The sequence below is a fragment of the Hemicordylus capensis genome, chromosome 4, assembly GCF_027244095.1.
Source record: "Hemicordylus capensis ecotype Gifberg chromosome 4, rHemCap1.1.pri, whole genome shotgun sequence".
NCBI lineage: Eukaryota > Metazoa > Chordata > Lepidosauria > Squamata > Cordylidae > Hemicordylus > Hemicordylus capensis.
Window position 1 is genome coordinate 207,885,784 of NC_069660.1, and position 14,335 is coordinate 207,900,118.

Consider the following 14,335-nt stretch of genomic DNA (forward strand, 5'->3'; position numbering starts at 1 on the left):
CATATATGCCTACATACTGATTCCTCCAACTTTCTATCAAGGTCTTTTGTCTAACTTTTTGCATAGCTTGGCAATCATGATGATGTGTCTAACAGTATTTTATAAATGGCAGAGCGTATTCCCTGAGCAGATATAGGCATATACTTTAACAATATTACAAATACTATGAGTGGCCGCCTAATCCATGGTTTGATAATGTTCTGGTTGAAGTGCTGCATTTGAATATGATAGAACTATCTGTGTTGCTGGTTGACCACTTCTGACACAAAAATTATAAAATAGAATTTGCTTCTACTAAGGCTGCAAAGTGTGTATATACCTTGGATGGACCTGCTCCATCCAAGACTAGTATTTCTTGTATATCTTTCCCTAACCAAATTATTTTTGTGCTCTCAGTATAGAGGGCATCTTTCAGAGTAACATGGGCAACATAAAGAGATCCTTGCTTCCAAGAAGCTTACAGTCTGAAATAGACAGTGAACAAATAACAGACGGAGAAATAATAGCCCTGTTCAATTGCTGTGGAATCTGGGGATGGCCAGATCCCTGAGCATCCCTCAGAATACCCTCAAGCCCAGTTGACATGCTCAGGACCCGCCCTGCCCCACCCCCCTGCTCGGTTCTTCACAGTAACAGAGTCTGTTTGCAGAAACAGATGCTGTAGTTGTAGGGGTGGAGTTTCAGACTGCATCATTGTAGAAGCTGGGCTTGTGTGTGCTCTTAGAAAAGCTGTACAGCATCCCCAGATTCCATAATGACTGAATGGACTAATGCCAAGGAAAGAAGAATGTGAGCAGATGTTGTTGCACATATTTAAAGATGGATTACTATTGGAAATGAGGATGAGAAGGATTTTTAAAAAGGTCATGTGGAAAAATGTGTCTTATAAGCAAATAGGAACAGTGGTTAAACACCTGGGGACAATAAGCATTTCTCACAAGTTCATAGAGTGATCAATGCAGAATTAACTTTTTCAGGCACTAGACCCAGTTCATTCTGGGATCCACTTTTGTGTGGAGAGTGTGTGTGTGTGTATGTGCATGCATGCATTTGGGGTTTTTTTTGTATATGTCTTATCTTTTTCTTTCTCTCTGGCCCACTTCCCCCCTCTACCTATTTTTCCCAATCTCTCATCTCTAAAAACAACAAACCCTTTTAAAAAGGGGTTTACCCTATTTTAAAAACCTATGAAATAGTGATTTTCCATTCGTGACTTTGTTTGGAGCATGACCTAGTTGTGAATTCCAGCCCACTAGTTGAAGACCAGTAGCTTATTGTGTTATTTTTTCTATGAACCGTTTGAGCCTTTCTTTACCTTGATGGCTGATTGCAACTTTCAGAAGGAAATATGGCCCTGCCAAATCCTCTCAAGACCCAATGTTTGGAGTGTTATTAAAACTGAAGTGCTGTGTGAGTTGACATGCTTGATAATAAAATAATAGGCTTGATTATTCCAGGGCTCCATTTCAAAGTAGTGTTTGAATTGTAGTGCAGGAATCTATCAGTTATGCTTGGCAGGTGAAATAACCATTGGTTGGGCATGAAAACATTTGGGTAATATGTCCATCTTTATAGCAGCTGTGTGTTCAGTTAGAAGCAAGCATTGTGTTTCCCAGGCTTTTAAAGCTTTCTGTATTGACTAGCCTGTAGTGATGTAATCTGAACAAAAGGTTTCCTAGGGAGACAAACAGAAACTGATTCCTAGAAACCTGGAGGAATGTTAGGTCCACTGCAATTTAACTTAAATTGCATCACATTAAATAATTTAGATTGAATTCAATTCAAATAATAATATGTCCCAATGTACTCTTAAATTGCTCTGTTTGCCAGGAAATTGACTCTTCTGGTTTAGACAAATAGGCAATTTGCAGGTGATACTGCTCTGTCCTGCCCCTCCCCACCCCCAGTTGATCAGTAGCCCTAAAAGAGGTGGGTTGTTTGTATGGTTACAGCCAATAAGTTGGATCTAAAGGTTTCCTTCAACAGAAGGGTTCTTGCTCCAAGTGGGGGAAGGAACCTTTGAATCCAACTTAGTGGCTCCACAGCAATTGCAAATCATAATGGGGAGGATACATGCTTCTGACGTGCCTGTCTAAAGTGGGAAATTTAGACTAGAAGCCATTGCCCCTCATCTTGACTTTTGGAATCAAATATATAGTATGGCTTCTGTTGCTTTAGAGGTTCAAGACCAAAACCAACTTTTATTAACCACTTTTTAGGAAATCCTACTCTAAGACACCAACTGTTTTGTATATATCTAGTGAAGCTTCTGTTATGTTCCACTTATTAGTCCTTATGGTGTCCCAAGACTTCTTTTTCTTGCCATAGATTAACAAGGCTTATTTCTCTGTAGGGGTAATTTAAACAAATAATATAAAGTTAGCTTCATCAAAAATGGCAAATTAAGATTGAGAAATAACTCACATTTGTTTCTTTAACCTTAGTACTTAAGTATTTTTATTAATTATGTGTTGTATCCTAAGACTTTCTTCCTTCAGAGGAAGGGCTCCTTAGGCTACTGCCCAATAATCTTCTAGATATTTAATTCGCTAAGACATACCTGTGGCTAATCCCATGCGTGGCAGCTCTCGCAAGATTTCACAAGCGAGGGGAGGGGGAGAGGAAGGCGAGTGACCGCTGGCCGGCGAAAGGAAGCGGCAGTGCCAGGCACCAGGAGAAAGTGCTGGGCGGCGAGAGGAAGCGGCGGCCAGGACGCGCCACCCAGCGAGAGGAGGAGGTGGTGGCCGGGTGGCAAGAGGAAGTGCTGCCCGGCAAGATGAGGCGGCGGTCAGGCTGGCCACCAGGGAAAGCGCCGCCCAGCAAGAGGAAATGGCGGCGGCTAGGCCAGCCGCCAGAGCGCCGTCTGGTGAGAGGAAGCAGGCCGGCCAGCTGCTGAGAGGAAGTGGTGGCCAGGGCTGAAGGGATGGTGGGGAGAATGGCTGAAGGGTGGGGGGAGACAGGGAGAACGGGGGCACAGATGCTCTGTGCCAGGTCAGCTGGTTATACAATATTAATGCTGAGAGCCACAAACCAGCTAAGCCAAAATACTTTCATTCAAACAGAGTTCACTTGTTGATGTATCTACACACAGGTTGTCAATTTAAACTGATCTTAAATTCCCCTAAGATTAAAATGTCTTGAGAATTCAGTGTGTGGGGACAGGTGGCTGTTGCAGAAACACAAAACACCCCAAGTTCTCATGAAGAAAGCTTTTGGGTGCATAAGTGCCTCCATTAGATGGCAATGGGCCTGACTAGGATTGAGGTGTTAGTGGGGCCTGTTGACACTCAAAGAACGCCAAAAGGTTAGTGTGGCAAGACTTTCCCTTGCAGAAGCCATGCTGGTTCTCCTTCAGCAAGGCCTTTTCTTCTATATGCCTAACAATTTTGTCCTTAAATATGCTTTCTGTTAATTTACCAGGCACCTAACTTAAGCTGACTGGCCTATAATTTCCCAGATCCCGCCTGGATCCCTTTCTGAAAACTGGAGTCACATTGGCTACTTTCCAGTCCTCTAGTACAGAGCCTGATTCAGGGCCGGCTCAAGGGGTTTTGGTGCCCTTGGGCAAAATAGCCCCTGGTGCCCCCAAGCCACACCGCCATATCTATGTCACCAAGGCCCACCCCTGACGATGCTGCCACTACCTGTGCAGCAGAGCCAGTCTGTGCACTACATACAAATATGATGAATATTTACATACCACTTTTCAACAAAAGTTCCCAAAGCGTTTTCTCTTCAGGAACTTTTGTTGAAAAGTGGTATATAAATATTCATCAGAGAGAGAGAGAGAGGGTTGGGAGCTGCTGGCCTGTGCTATGCTCCAGAAAAGCCAAGCATTTACCCTCTGCCATTGCTGCTGCTGCTTCTAGGGATAGCGCAGCAGCCACCCCAGTCCCTGTTCACCCTCACAAACCTTCTTGGTAGATTGGGATACTGATCCTGCTGTGCTTCATCCAATACATTATTCCTTCTCTTTCTCTCTCCCCCCTCACCACAAGCAGACCTCACGTGCATTTTCTGGGCTGGCTGCACTGAGTTCCTCTGCTCCCCAATTCGGCCAGATCTGGACAGTAAGATCCTCTTGTTCCACTACTACATTGGTCTCTGGGTTAACCCCGGGCACTGGTTGTTCCTTTTGCATGGCATCATTGGTACCTGAGAGCGATGCAAGTGGCTGGTCCTCAATGAGGTTTGGTGGGTCTGAGAGCGGGGCTTCTGGATCCCTAGGTGCCATCTCATTAGAGCTTGCTTGAGCCTGGCTGCATGTGACCACACTGACACAGGCATGTTGGGCAACATGGTTGTTCAGATCATTTCCAATCAAAACAGGAGTTTGTAAATCTTTGTGCACAGTAACTGTCCAGGGATTCTCCCAGTCCTGGTACTTTGTTTATTGATTGATTGATTGATTGCTTTGTTGATTGATTGATTGATTGATTTGATTTGAAATGGCTCAGGGTGGTTTACAATTAAAACAAACCACTAAAACAGTAAAGAGCTAAAACAAATTAAAAACAATATAACAATTAACAATTTAAAAGCATTTTAAAACAATTACAGTGATTAAAATCCTGAAAACAGATTTTTAATTTTAAAATAAACCAGATATTTAAAACCCCAAAATTTAGGAAGCCGAGAAAGCTTGGGTGAAAAGATGGGTTTTCAGGTGTTTTTTGAAAATTGTCAGAGATGGGGAGGATCGTATCTCAGCAGGGAATGCATTGCACAATCTTGGGGCAGCAACCTAGAAGGCCCGTCTCTGTGTAGCCACCAAACGAGTTGGCGGTAACTGGAGACGGACCTCCTCAGATGATCTCAATGGGCGGTGGGGCTCATAATGAAGAAGACACTCTCTTAGATATCCAGGGCCTAAGCCATTTAGGGCTTTGTAAGTTATAACTAGCACTTTGTATTTTGCCCGGAAACCTATTGGCAACCAGTGTAACTCCATCAGTAAAGGAGTAACATGGTCTCTCCGAGATGACCCAGAGACCAACCTGGCTGCCGCGTTCTGAACCAACTGAAGTTTCCGGACTACATACAAAGGCAGCCTCACATAGAGCGCATTATAAAAGTCAAGTCTGGAGGTTACCAGCAGATGTACCACAGTTTTGAGGTCATTGATCTCGAGAAACGGGCGCAGCTGGTGTATCAGCCGAAGCTGATAGAAAGCACCCCTGGCCACCGCCTCAACCTGAGAAACCAGGGACAGGTGTGAATCCAGAAGTACTCCCAGACTGCGAACCTGTTCCTTTTGAGGAAGTGTGACCCCATCTACAACAGGCAGATCAAAATCGTCTCTAGAGTTCTGACCCCGCACAATAAGTACCTCCGTCTTATCTGGATTCAGCTTCAGTTTATTCTCCCTCATCCAGCCCATTACTGTTTCCAGGCAGGCATTTAGGGAGGATATGCCAGCTCCTGAAGAAGCTGACATGGAGAAGTAGATCTGGGTGTCATCAGCATACTGGTAACACCCAGCTCCAAATCCCCTGATGATCTCTCCCAGCGGTTTCATGTAGATGTTGAAAAGCATTGGAGAAAGTATGGAGCCTTGAGGGACACCATACTTAAGCTCAGATTTTGAAGAGCAACAGTCTCCAATTGACACCATCTGGAATCTATCCAAGAAGGAGGAGTGGAACTACTGTAAAACAGTGCCTCCCACCCCCAACACCCTCAGACGTTCCAGAAAGATACTATGGTCAATAGTATCGAAAGCCGTCAAGTGATCCAAAAGGACCAACAGAGTCACACTTCCTCTGTCAATTGGCAATTGGAGATCATCCATCAGGCCGACCAAGGCAGTCTCCACCCCATAGCCCGCCCGAAAACCAGTTTGAAATGGGTCTAGATAATCAGTTTCCTCCAAGACCACCTGGAGCTGAGAGGCCACCACCCTCTCAATTACCTTGCCCAGCCATGGGAGGTTGGAAACAGGCCTATAATTACTCAACTCTGAGGGATCTAATGCAGGCTTCTTTAGAAGAGGTCTAATGATTGCCTCCTTAAGACAAGGAGGCATCCTGCCCTCCCTCAGAGAAGCATTTATGATTTCCACTAGGCTGTTTACAACAGCCTCCCTGCTAGATCGAACAAGCCATGTTGGACAAGGGTCAAGAGAACAAGTGGTAGGCCTCACTGCTCCAAGCAGCTTGTCCACATCCTCAGGAGTCACAAACTGAAACCGATCCAGTCGAATCACATAAGAGGGGTCATTTGGCACCTCCAGCTCAGACATCAAATTAATTGTAAAGTCTCCATCTAGGTCAGCCCGAATCTGAGAGATTTTATCTGCAAAAAGCTCTTTAAACACATCACAGCGGGTAACTGATGACTCCAAATTCTGGTTTGGGGGTGGGGGGCAGATACTAATCCCCTCACAACCCTGAACAACTCCGCTAGACGTGAATTCGCAGAGGCAATACAGGCAGAAAAGAACCGCCTCTTTGCCGCACGTATTGCCTGAGCATAGATCTTTAAATGTGCTCTATGTCGCAATCTGTCGGATTCGAGTCGAGTCTTCCTCCACTTGCGCTCCAGTCACCTACCTTGCTGCTTCAGCCCCCGTAGATCTTCTATATACCAAGGGGCCAATTTTGAAGCGGGTCGGAGGGGAAGCTTGGGAGCAATCATGTCTACTGCCCTGGTGAACAAGTTGTTCCAATTCACAACCAGGGCATCAACAGGATCACCAGCAAAGCCAACATTAAATCCCTCCAAGGCTTCTTGGAATCTTAGTAGATCCAATAACCTCTTCGGGCGGACCATTCTAATGGGCCCCTTGCCCCTGCAGAGGTGGAAGTGGTCGTAAGTCCAACCTTAACCTGATGGAGGTCCATCCATGACAATGGGGAAATCACAGGTGTCCCCAGCCACAGAACACCACCCTGATCAGAGTAAAATACCAAATCAAGCGTGTGACCTGCAATATGCGTCGGTCCAGAGACCACTTGGGATAGGCCCATAGTTGTCATGGCCGCTATGAACTCCTGAGCTACCACGGACAGATTGGTCCCAAAATGAACATTGAAGTCCCCCAGCACCGAGAGTATGTGGGTTGTTGGCAGTGCTCCCCAAGGTCCAAGAGCTTTAGGCAAATATTGGCAAGCGGGAGATGCACCACTGCACTTTCAAAGGGTTTAACTGCCCAACTTCTTTCAGGCACAATCATCTCTGGTCTTACAAGGCTTTCATGCATGGAGGTAATGCCAGCTCCAGAGTCTCTCCATCCCCTTTCCACCTTCCCACTTATGATTATGCTTTCCTAATGCTTGGCAGGAATGGCATTTGAATCTGTGATGCGAACACCCACAAGGAAGTCTTGTTGGGGTTTGTTCAATTCATTTGAGGTTGGAGCAGCTTCTGGGGCCCAGCTAGCCAATCGGGTGGCTTGCTCAGAAAGGGCCCCCGTGGGGATCTGCACCTTACTGAATCCTCCAAACTGACTCCTAATACCGTGACTAAAACCGAACAGAAATCACATTCATCTCTGTGTTTATTTACTCCTTTCCACTTTTTCTATGCAACCTGGTTCTGGCTCTCAGTCAGTTTCTAGCAAAGTTCTTATAAAACTATTCAATTTTGATCCCACCCACTGCCAGCCAATTGTGATGAAACCGGGGGTGGGGGTGTTCTCTATACTTTCCTGGAATCTACCCTCAGTAGAGAGATTTCTCTGATCCCAGATCTAGGAGCACACTGCTCCTTAAAAGTAGGCTGCCACCAGCTGAAAACTGATCTAAGCCACTGACCAGGCTTAGACACTGCTTCAACAACCTAGAACTGCCCAGCTTGGGACTTACAGGCACTGTACAGCTAGAGTCCACACAACCGAGCTCTAGACAACAAGATATTCTGAAAACCACTCAACAGTAGTGAATGACATGGGGAAAAGTTTTGCAAGTAACCGTCCAGAACCTGTTAAATCAGACTGAAATCACTTCTAAGTACCTGAACTTTATTAAGAAACAAGGGTTGCACACAGAATAAGGAACTGGGAGAAAATAGATTGAAATCGGAAGAAAAGAAAGGCACACAGGAATTCAAAAGAAAATACAAAAAGCATTTACTAAGTGACTAGTACTGAGATTTACCTTAGTCTATCAGTAGGCAAGTCCTTGGCTGAGAGAGGGTTAATCTATACAGCTTCTACCAGTGGAACATCCATTTGCAAATGAAAAGGGGTGAATTCTGGCCAGGCCATTGTCCTCTAGCTTTAAAGCCATGAGGGAGGGGGTGAGCTCACACCTCTCCTAGTTCTAATTTCCTCCCCTCTGGGTGGTGAGATGCAAAATGGCCCTATCTCCCATGTCAGATAAGATTAGGGAATTGGTGAAGGAAAGGTCTGTTAGAACTTGTGGAGTTAGATGATGGAGGTCTCCTTGGAGCTCTTTGATGCTCATTATCCCTTGATGCCCCTTGTGGAGGCCAATCTGGCCAGTGGCTTGAGCCGGCCCTGGCCTGATTGTAGGGACAAGTTGCATATTTTTTGCTAGTAGATTGGTAATTTCACATTTGAGTTCCTTCAGAACTCTTGGGTGGATGCCATCTGGCCATGGCAATTTGTTAATTTGTAGTTTTTCAAGACAGTTTAGAACATCGTCCCTTGTCACCTCAAATTGGCCCAGTTCTTCAGCCGCTAAACCTGAAAAGCTCAATTGTGGAGAGGGTATATGGTCAGTATCCTCCACCGTGAAGACAGATGCAAAGAACTCATTCAGCTTCTCTGCAGTCTCCTTATCCTCCTTAATAATCCCTTTCACACTCTCATCATCTAAGGGGCCCAGGGGTGGAGCCACCATTGGGCCAACAGGTTCAAAGCGTCTCATGGCCCCGACACGTCCCCCCGTCTAACGTCAGACGCAGGGGTACTAGCTTAGCTTCTGAGTGGGAGCTGCGCGGCCCCTACAGGAATTAAAAGGTTAAACTCCAACTCCTGAACGGAGCCTCAAGGCTCCATTCGAGAGCCAGACCCCACACACACGCATCTGATGTCAGATGCGGGGATAAGGTCAGCAGGGCCGCCACCACGGCTGCACACAGGCCACCAGCAGTCCCACTCCATGCCTGAAGGGGCCAACTCCCTCCCTGGCAGTTTTCTACTTCTGATATATTTAAAGAAGTTTTTGTTATTCCCCCTTAACACTTCTAACTATATGCTCCTCGAATTTTCTTTTTGCCTCCCTTATTGTCCCCTTGCATTTCTTTTGCCATAATTTATATTCCTTCCTGTTCTCTTCATTTGGGCAGGACTTCCATTTTCTGAAGGAAGTCTTCTTCCCTTTTATATCTTCCCTGACTCTACTTGTTAGCCACACTGGCGTCCTCCTGAACTTGGTGGTACCTTTCCTCCTTCTTGGTATGCATTCCAACTGAGCTTCTATTATTGTGGTTTTAAATAGTTTCAATGCTTTCTGGAGTGATTTTACCCTCCTGACTTTCCCTTTCAACTTCCTTCTTACCAGTCCCCTTATTTTTGAGAAGTTTCCTCTTCTGAAGTCCAACACATCTGTGTTGAACTTCCTTGACAGTTCCCCACTTGGATATATGCTGAATTGGATCACACTATGGTCACTGCTACCCAGTGTTTCTGCAACTCTGACATCTCACACCAGGTTCTGGGCACCACTCAAGTTTAAATCCATGGTTGCCATCTCTCTCGTTTGTTCTGCAACTAACTGTTCTAAGGCACAGTCATTTAGCATGTCTAGAAATCTGGCCTCTCTTTCATTACCTGAATGTGAATTTACCCAGTCTATGTGTGGGTAATTGAAGTCACCCATTATTATTGCCCCCTCTCTCTCTCTCTGATGCCTCTCTTGTTTCTCCAGCTCCAGGTCACTCTCAGCGGTTTGATCCAGAGTGGGATAGCACGTCCCTAGTAACACATTTCCTTTCATTCCTCGTAATGTTCCCCATAATGATTCTGTGGAGGTCTCCAGTCCACCTAGGTTTTCTGTCTTATTGGAATCTATCCCTTCTTTGATATACAGTGCCGCTCCTCCCCCAATCCTCCCCTCCCTGACCCTTCTATATTCCTGGTATATCCAGGAATAATTGTGTCCCACTGGTTCTCACCATTCCACCAGGTTTCTGTTACACCCACTATATCTATGTTTTCATTAGTAACCAAGTATTCCAGCTTACTCATCTTGGCTTGAAGTCTTCTGGCATTGGTATATAGACACCTATACACCGAGTCCCTCACCTGGTGTTGGCATGTGCTATCCCCCTTACCATCATTTGACCTATTTGGCAAGCTGTCATGTGTTTCCTTCTGCTCAACTCCTGGCTCTGGTCTGTTCCCTTCTGGTTTATCCGAAACATGTTAACCCTCACACCTTAGGGGATTTTGCTGGCCGAAGCAGATACCACCCAGTTTCTGCCTGCAAACCCCCAGGCATCATTTTAAAAGCTGCTTTGTGACCTTGATTTTAAGCACCAGCAGTCTGATTCCATCTTGGTTCAAGTGGAGCCCATCCCTTTTGTACAGGCTTCACTTCCCCCAAAATGTATCCCAGTGCCTAGCAAATCTAAACCCTTCTTCCCTGGACCACCATCTCATCCACGCATTGAGACCCCTCAGGTTCGCCTGTCTTGCTGTCCTGGCGCATGGAACAGCTAGCACTTCAGAGAACACTACTCTGGGGGCCCTGAACTTCAGTATGCTACCTAACAGCCTAAATTTGGCTTCCAGGACCTCCCAACTGCATTTCCCAACATCGTTGGTGATTCTCACATCCCTGAGAATCTTACCCACACATCTCTCTTGTTCCCTGGGAGCCAGATCTTTGCACTGAGCACACACACACACAACTGTGTCCCCTCAGGCAGATAGTCATCCATGCGACACTCTGTTCAATACACTGGGAAGCACCCCTTTCCCTGCTGGCATTCTGCCTTCATAATTAGTTGTATTGACTATTTAGAGTATATGGGGCTTGAAACTGTGTACTGGGTACAGTTGTCAGCTAATTAATGGTTTTTAGCTTTGTCCTCCAAGAAAATTACAAATGTTGGGTAGTACTCACCTTATTCTTGCACTGGGTGTCTCCTCTGTGATGAAGGGGGATCACTTGTGTGCCTCCCCACAAAGTTCCCCGCCAATCTTTCGCTAAACTCCTGCTAAACTCCTTTGTCATCTGTTAGCAAAGCTTCTCTGGTCTGAACCTTGTATTCAAGACCAACAGTCAAACTGACTTGCCTCAGGAATATGACCCCATCTCACAAGCTGGGGCACTCACCTGGAACAAACCCTCAACTCAGGCTACTCCTCTGTCAAAGACATCAACATTTCCAGCCAGGAATCAAACTCTAGAAAATTACCAGCCCTGACAGACTTCACTTCACCTTCCCCTCTTGTTTCTTGGTGATTTATTTATTTATTTATTTATTTATTTAATTTCCTTGCTGTGTTCCTTTGCTTGATATGTTCTTTAGGAGAGGAATACAAGCTTGTTGCTTCCTCTTTCTTCAAGACCAGCAAGCAACTGTCTCTCCTCAAGAATGTCTCAAGTTCGCTTGCACAAACCAACAGTCAAACTAACTCTCTTCAGGGATGTGACCCCTCCCACAAGCTGAGGCACTCCCCTGGAACGAATCCCCCACTCAAAGGCACCAACACTTCCAGCCAGCCAGAAATCAAGCCCTAGAAAAATACCAGCCCTGTGGGTGACTTAGATTACTTAGAAAATTACTTAGATAGTGATTTACATTACTTAGAATATTGCCAGCATTCATGTGGGTGACTTAGATTACACTACATTAAGGTGTAAACACATTTAAATTTAAGTGCCATTTGTTTATAATGGCCTGTAATGTATACTGTATTTCCACCCCACCCACCCACACTTATATTTGTTACCTTGGCAGTTTCATTCAGACAGTACTCCAGGTAAGTTAAAGGTGAGAGTGCTTACACTTTAGCATACATTCACCCACACTTTCATACATATAAGAAGTCAGCTAAAATAATGTATTCCTTAATGTTTTAGTGCACATTTAATATTCAGAGAAGCAATGATAATCTGCATTAATTCATTTGAAAATGAAGAATGTATTTGACCTAATCATGACAAGATTACTTCTATGCATTCTCCTTAGTCACTGCTAATTTACAATATAATAAAATACTTTGCATTTATGATTTGCACTTAGCCAAGAACTTTCCACATTGCCAAAAGTTGTGTTCTTGTGTCAAAATGTAGCCATCAATAGCGTATATTTAGCTAAAGCTAAGGAGTCATCAGCATAACAATTGATTACTGCCATTGAATTGCAATCTCTGTTTCTGGCTTTTCTTAATGTTAGCTGTCACAGTGGTGCTCAGAGGTTGCAGTGATCCTGACCGTTCAGATTTGGCACTGTCTGGCTCAGACTGGCTGTCTCAACTTACCCACTCCTGTGTCACAAAGAAACTTGCTAGCCTTGGTCTGGAGCAGCTTAGTGCTTGTGTGTAGAGTTGAAACTGTACAATAACATTCTGAGGTCCATGAACAATCTGTGAAAAATTTAGTTTTCTCATCTATGTCAGTATTCTACAAACCTTCAGGCTATAACTTGCTGATAGAGATCATTTCAGTGGTTCTTGAGCCTCAGTGAAAGCACCAGCAACACCCCAGGCTTATGTATGCAGTGATCAGGAGCTTTGATCTGGTGCACAAACTTGGGACTTGAATGCATGCACACAACTTTGTGCTTGAGTGCAATCTAAATGAATAATAGGCTGTATAGGACATGACTGGAAAACATGGCAGCCATAGTCTTTTAACTGAAACTATTTGAAGTAGGTGATTTCTCAAGTTCGCTTGCACAAGCTGTTTTCCACATTAACAACAGAAATGGAGTGCATCCTTGTACTTCAACAAAGTGTGTGATCTGCCTGTTAATAATGCTTTTTCTCAACCTAATCTCAAAAGCTCCCATTGAGTTGAGTGAGCTTTGTCAGGATCAAGCTAAATATCAGCAGCTAAAAAGTGAATGTTATATTGGAATGTGTACTTATCTCAGTAGGGCACTAATATTTTTTAGCCTCAAGATGTGTTGATGTGAAGTATTTGTCCAAGAAATTCATTAACATTCACAATGGAAAAATAAGAGATGCAGAACTTCTATAATTCAGGAACATGCAACATTTAGGAGAAATTCAAGCCAATCAAAAACACAGGTAAAAATGTATCACTTCAACATGTGTTCAGTATCTTTCACATAAATTATCTATTCACAGAAAAATGTTTTACTCAGTAACTAATCCTGATTTTCTTCTTGCTAACAATAGATCTATGACAGCATCACTTACATCTGCTGGAAAGCTTTCCCTTGCTTCAAGCCCAGTCACCTTGCCTCATGCTTGTTGTTTGCTAGGACTGCAAGCTTAAATTGGCTGGTTAATCAAAGCCAGTTTTAAATGTTGAATTAAAAACAATATCTGTGTGTTACAGTAGTAGGAATGATAGATAAAATATTAAAGATTCCCTTTCCTTCTGACAAAGACTTGGTTTTTTCCCCTCTTTACTACATTGTGTGTTATCTTCCACTTTTTCCAAGATCTAACACATGCATCTGTATTGAGGTGATGGCAGTATCGCCACATTTTAATCAATTATTTGGGGTAATGGATAATTAAAAGCAGATAATTATTCAAATAACAATTCTTTATTCGGTAAGCCAGGCTTTATTATCTGTGTCACTTCTGTACCCAGTTTGGCACATTAGAATGAAGCCATTGTTCGTAGTAGTGGTAGTAGTGGTGGTGCTTGGCTATGTTTCAGCCCCGGTAAAAGGAAAACCCATACCCATACAAGAAAGTAATGCAATCCAGTGAGATATTCCAACTGGGAAAAATGTTTTTAGAAACCACAGTGTTCTAATCAAGATGTTTGTATATTATTGTATTTCACATAACAGATAATATTTTATTTTCTTCAGGCAAATGAAATGTTGTTCAGTGGAAGGAAGTTGACTGCACAAGAAGCATGTGCAAAAGGACTGGTATCTCAAGTGTTTTGGCCAGGAACATTCACACAGGAAGTCATGGTTCGAATTAAGGAACTTGTCACATGTAATTCAGTTGTAAGTTTCTTTTATCCTGTTTTGTTTTGCTCAAGGCTACGTATGCAAGATGTAACTATCGTCTTATTACAGTAACTAATTTACTGCAATATTAGAGTAACATGCAATATTGTACATGTTTGCTCAGAAGTAAGTCTCAGTGTTTTCAGTGGGCATTTGAACAAAAACTGCATTCCACTCCTGACACTGACAGGGCTGTGCATTCCCGGGGAGTCTCTAATGTGCAAACCTTCTTTCTGCACATATTCCACCCATCATGATG

At 44.0% G+C, this 14,335-nt stretch overlaps 1 protein-coding gene across 3 annotated transcripts in view; it reads left to right on the forward strand.

Annotated features, from left to right (window-relative positions):
• Nucleotides 1-14,335, forward strand: part of CDYL (chromodomain Y like) — a 198,840-nt gene that overhangs the window by 179,950 nt on the left and 4,555 nt on the right. For all 3 annotated transcript variants that reach the window (XM_053247724.1, XM_053247723.1, XM_053247725.1), the window contains one exon: nt 13,930-14,073. In XM_053247724.1, coding sequence (XP_053103699.1) covers nt 13,930-14,073 — 144 coding nt within the window. The remainder of the gene's footprint in view (nt 1-13,929; nt 14,074-14,335) is intronic.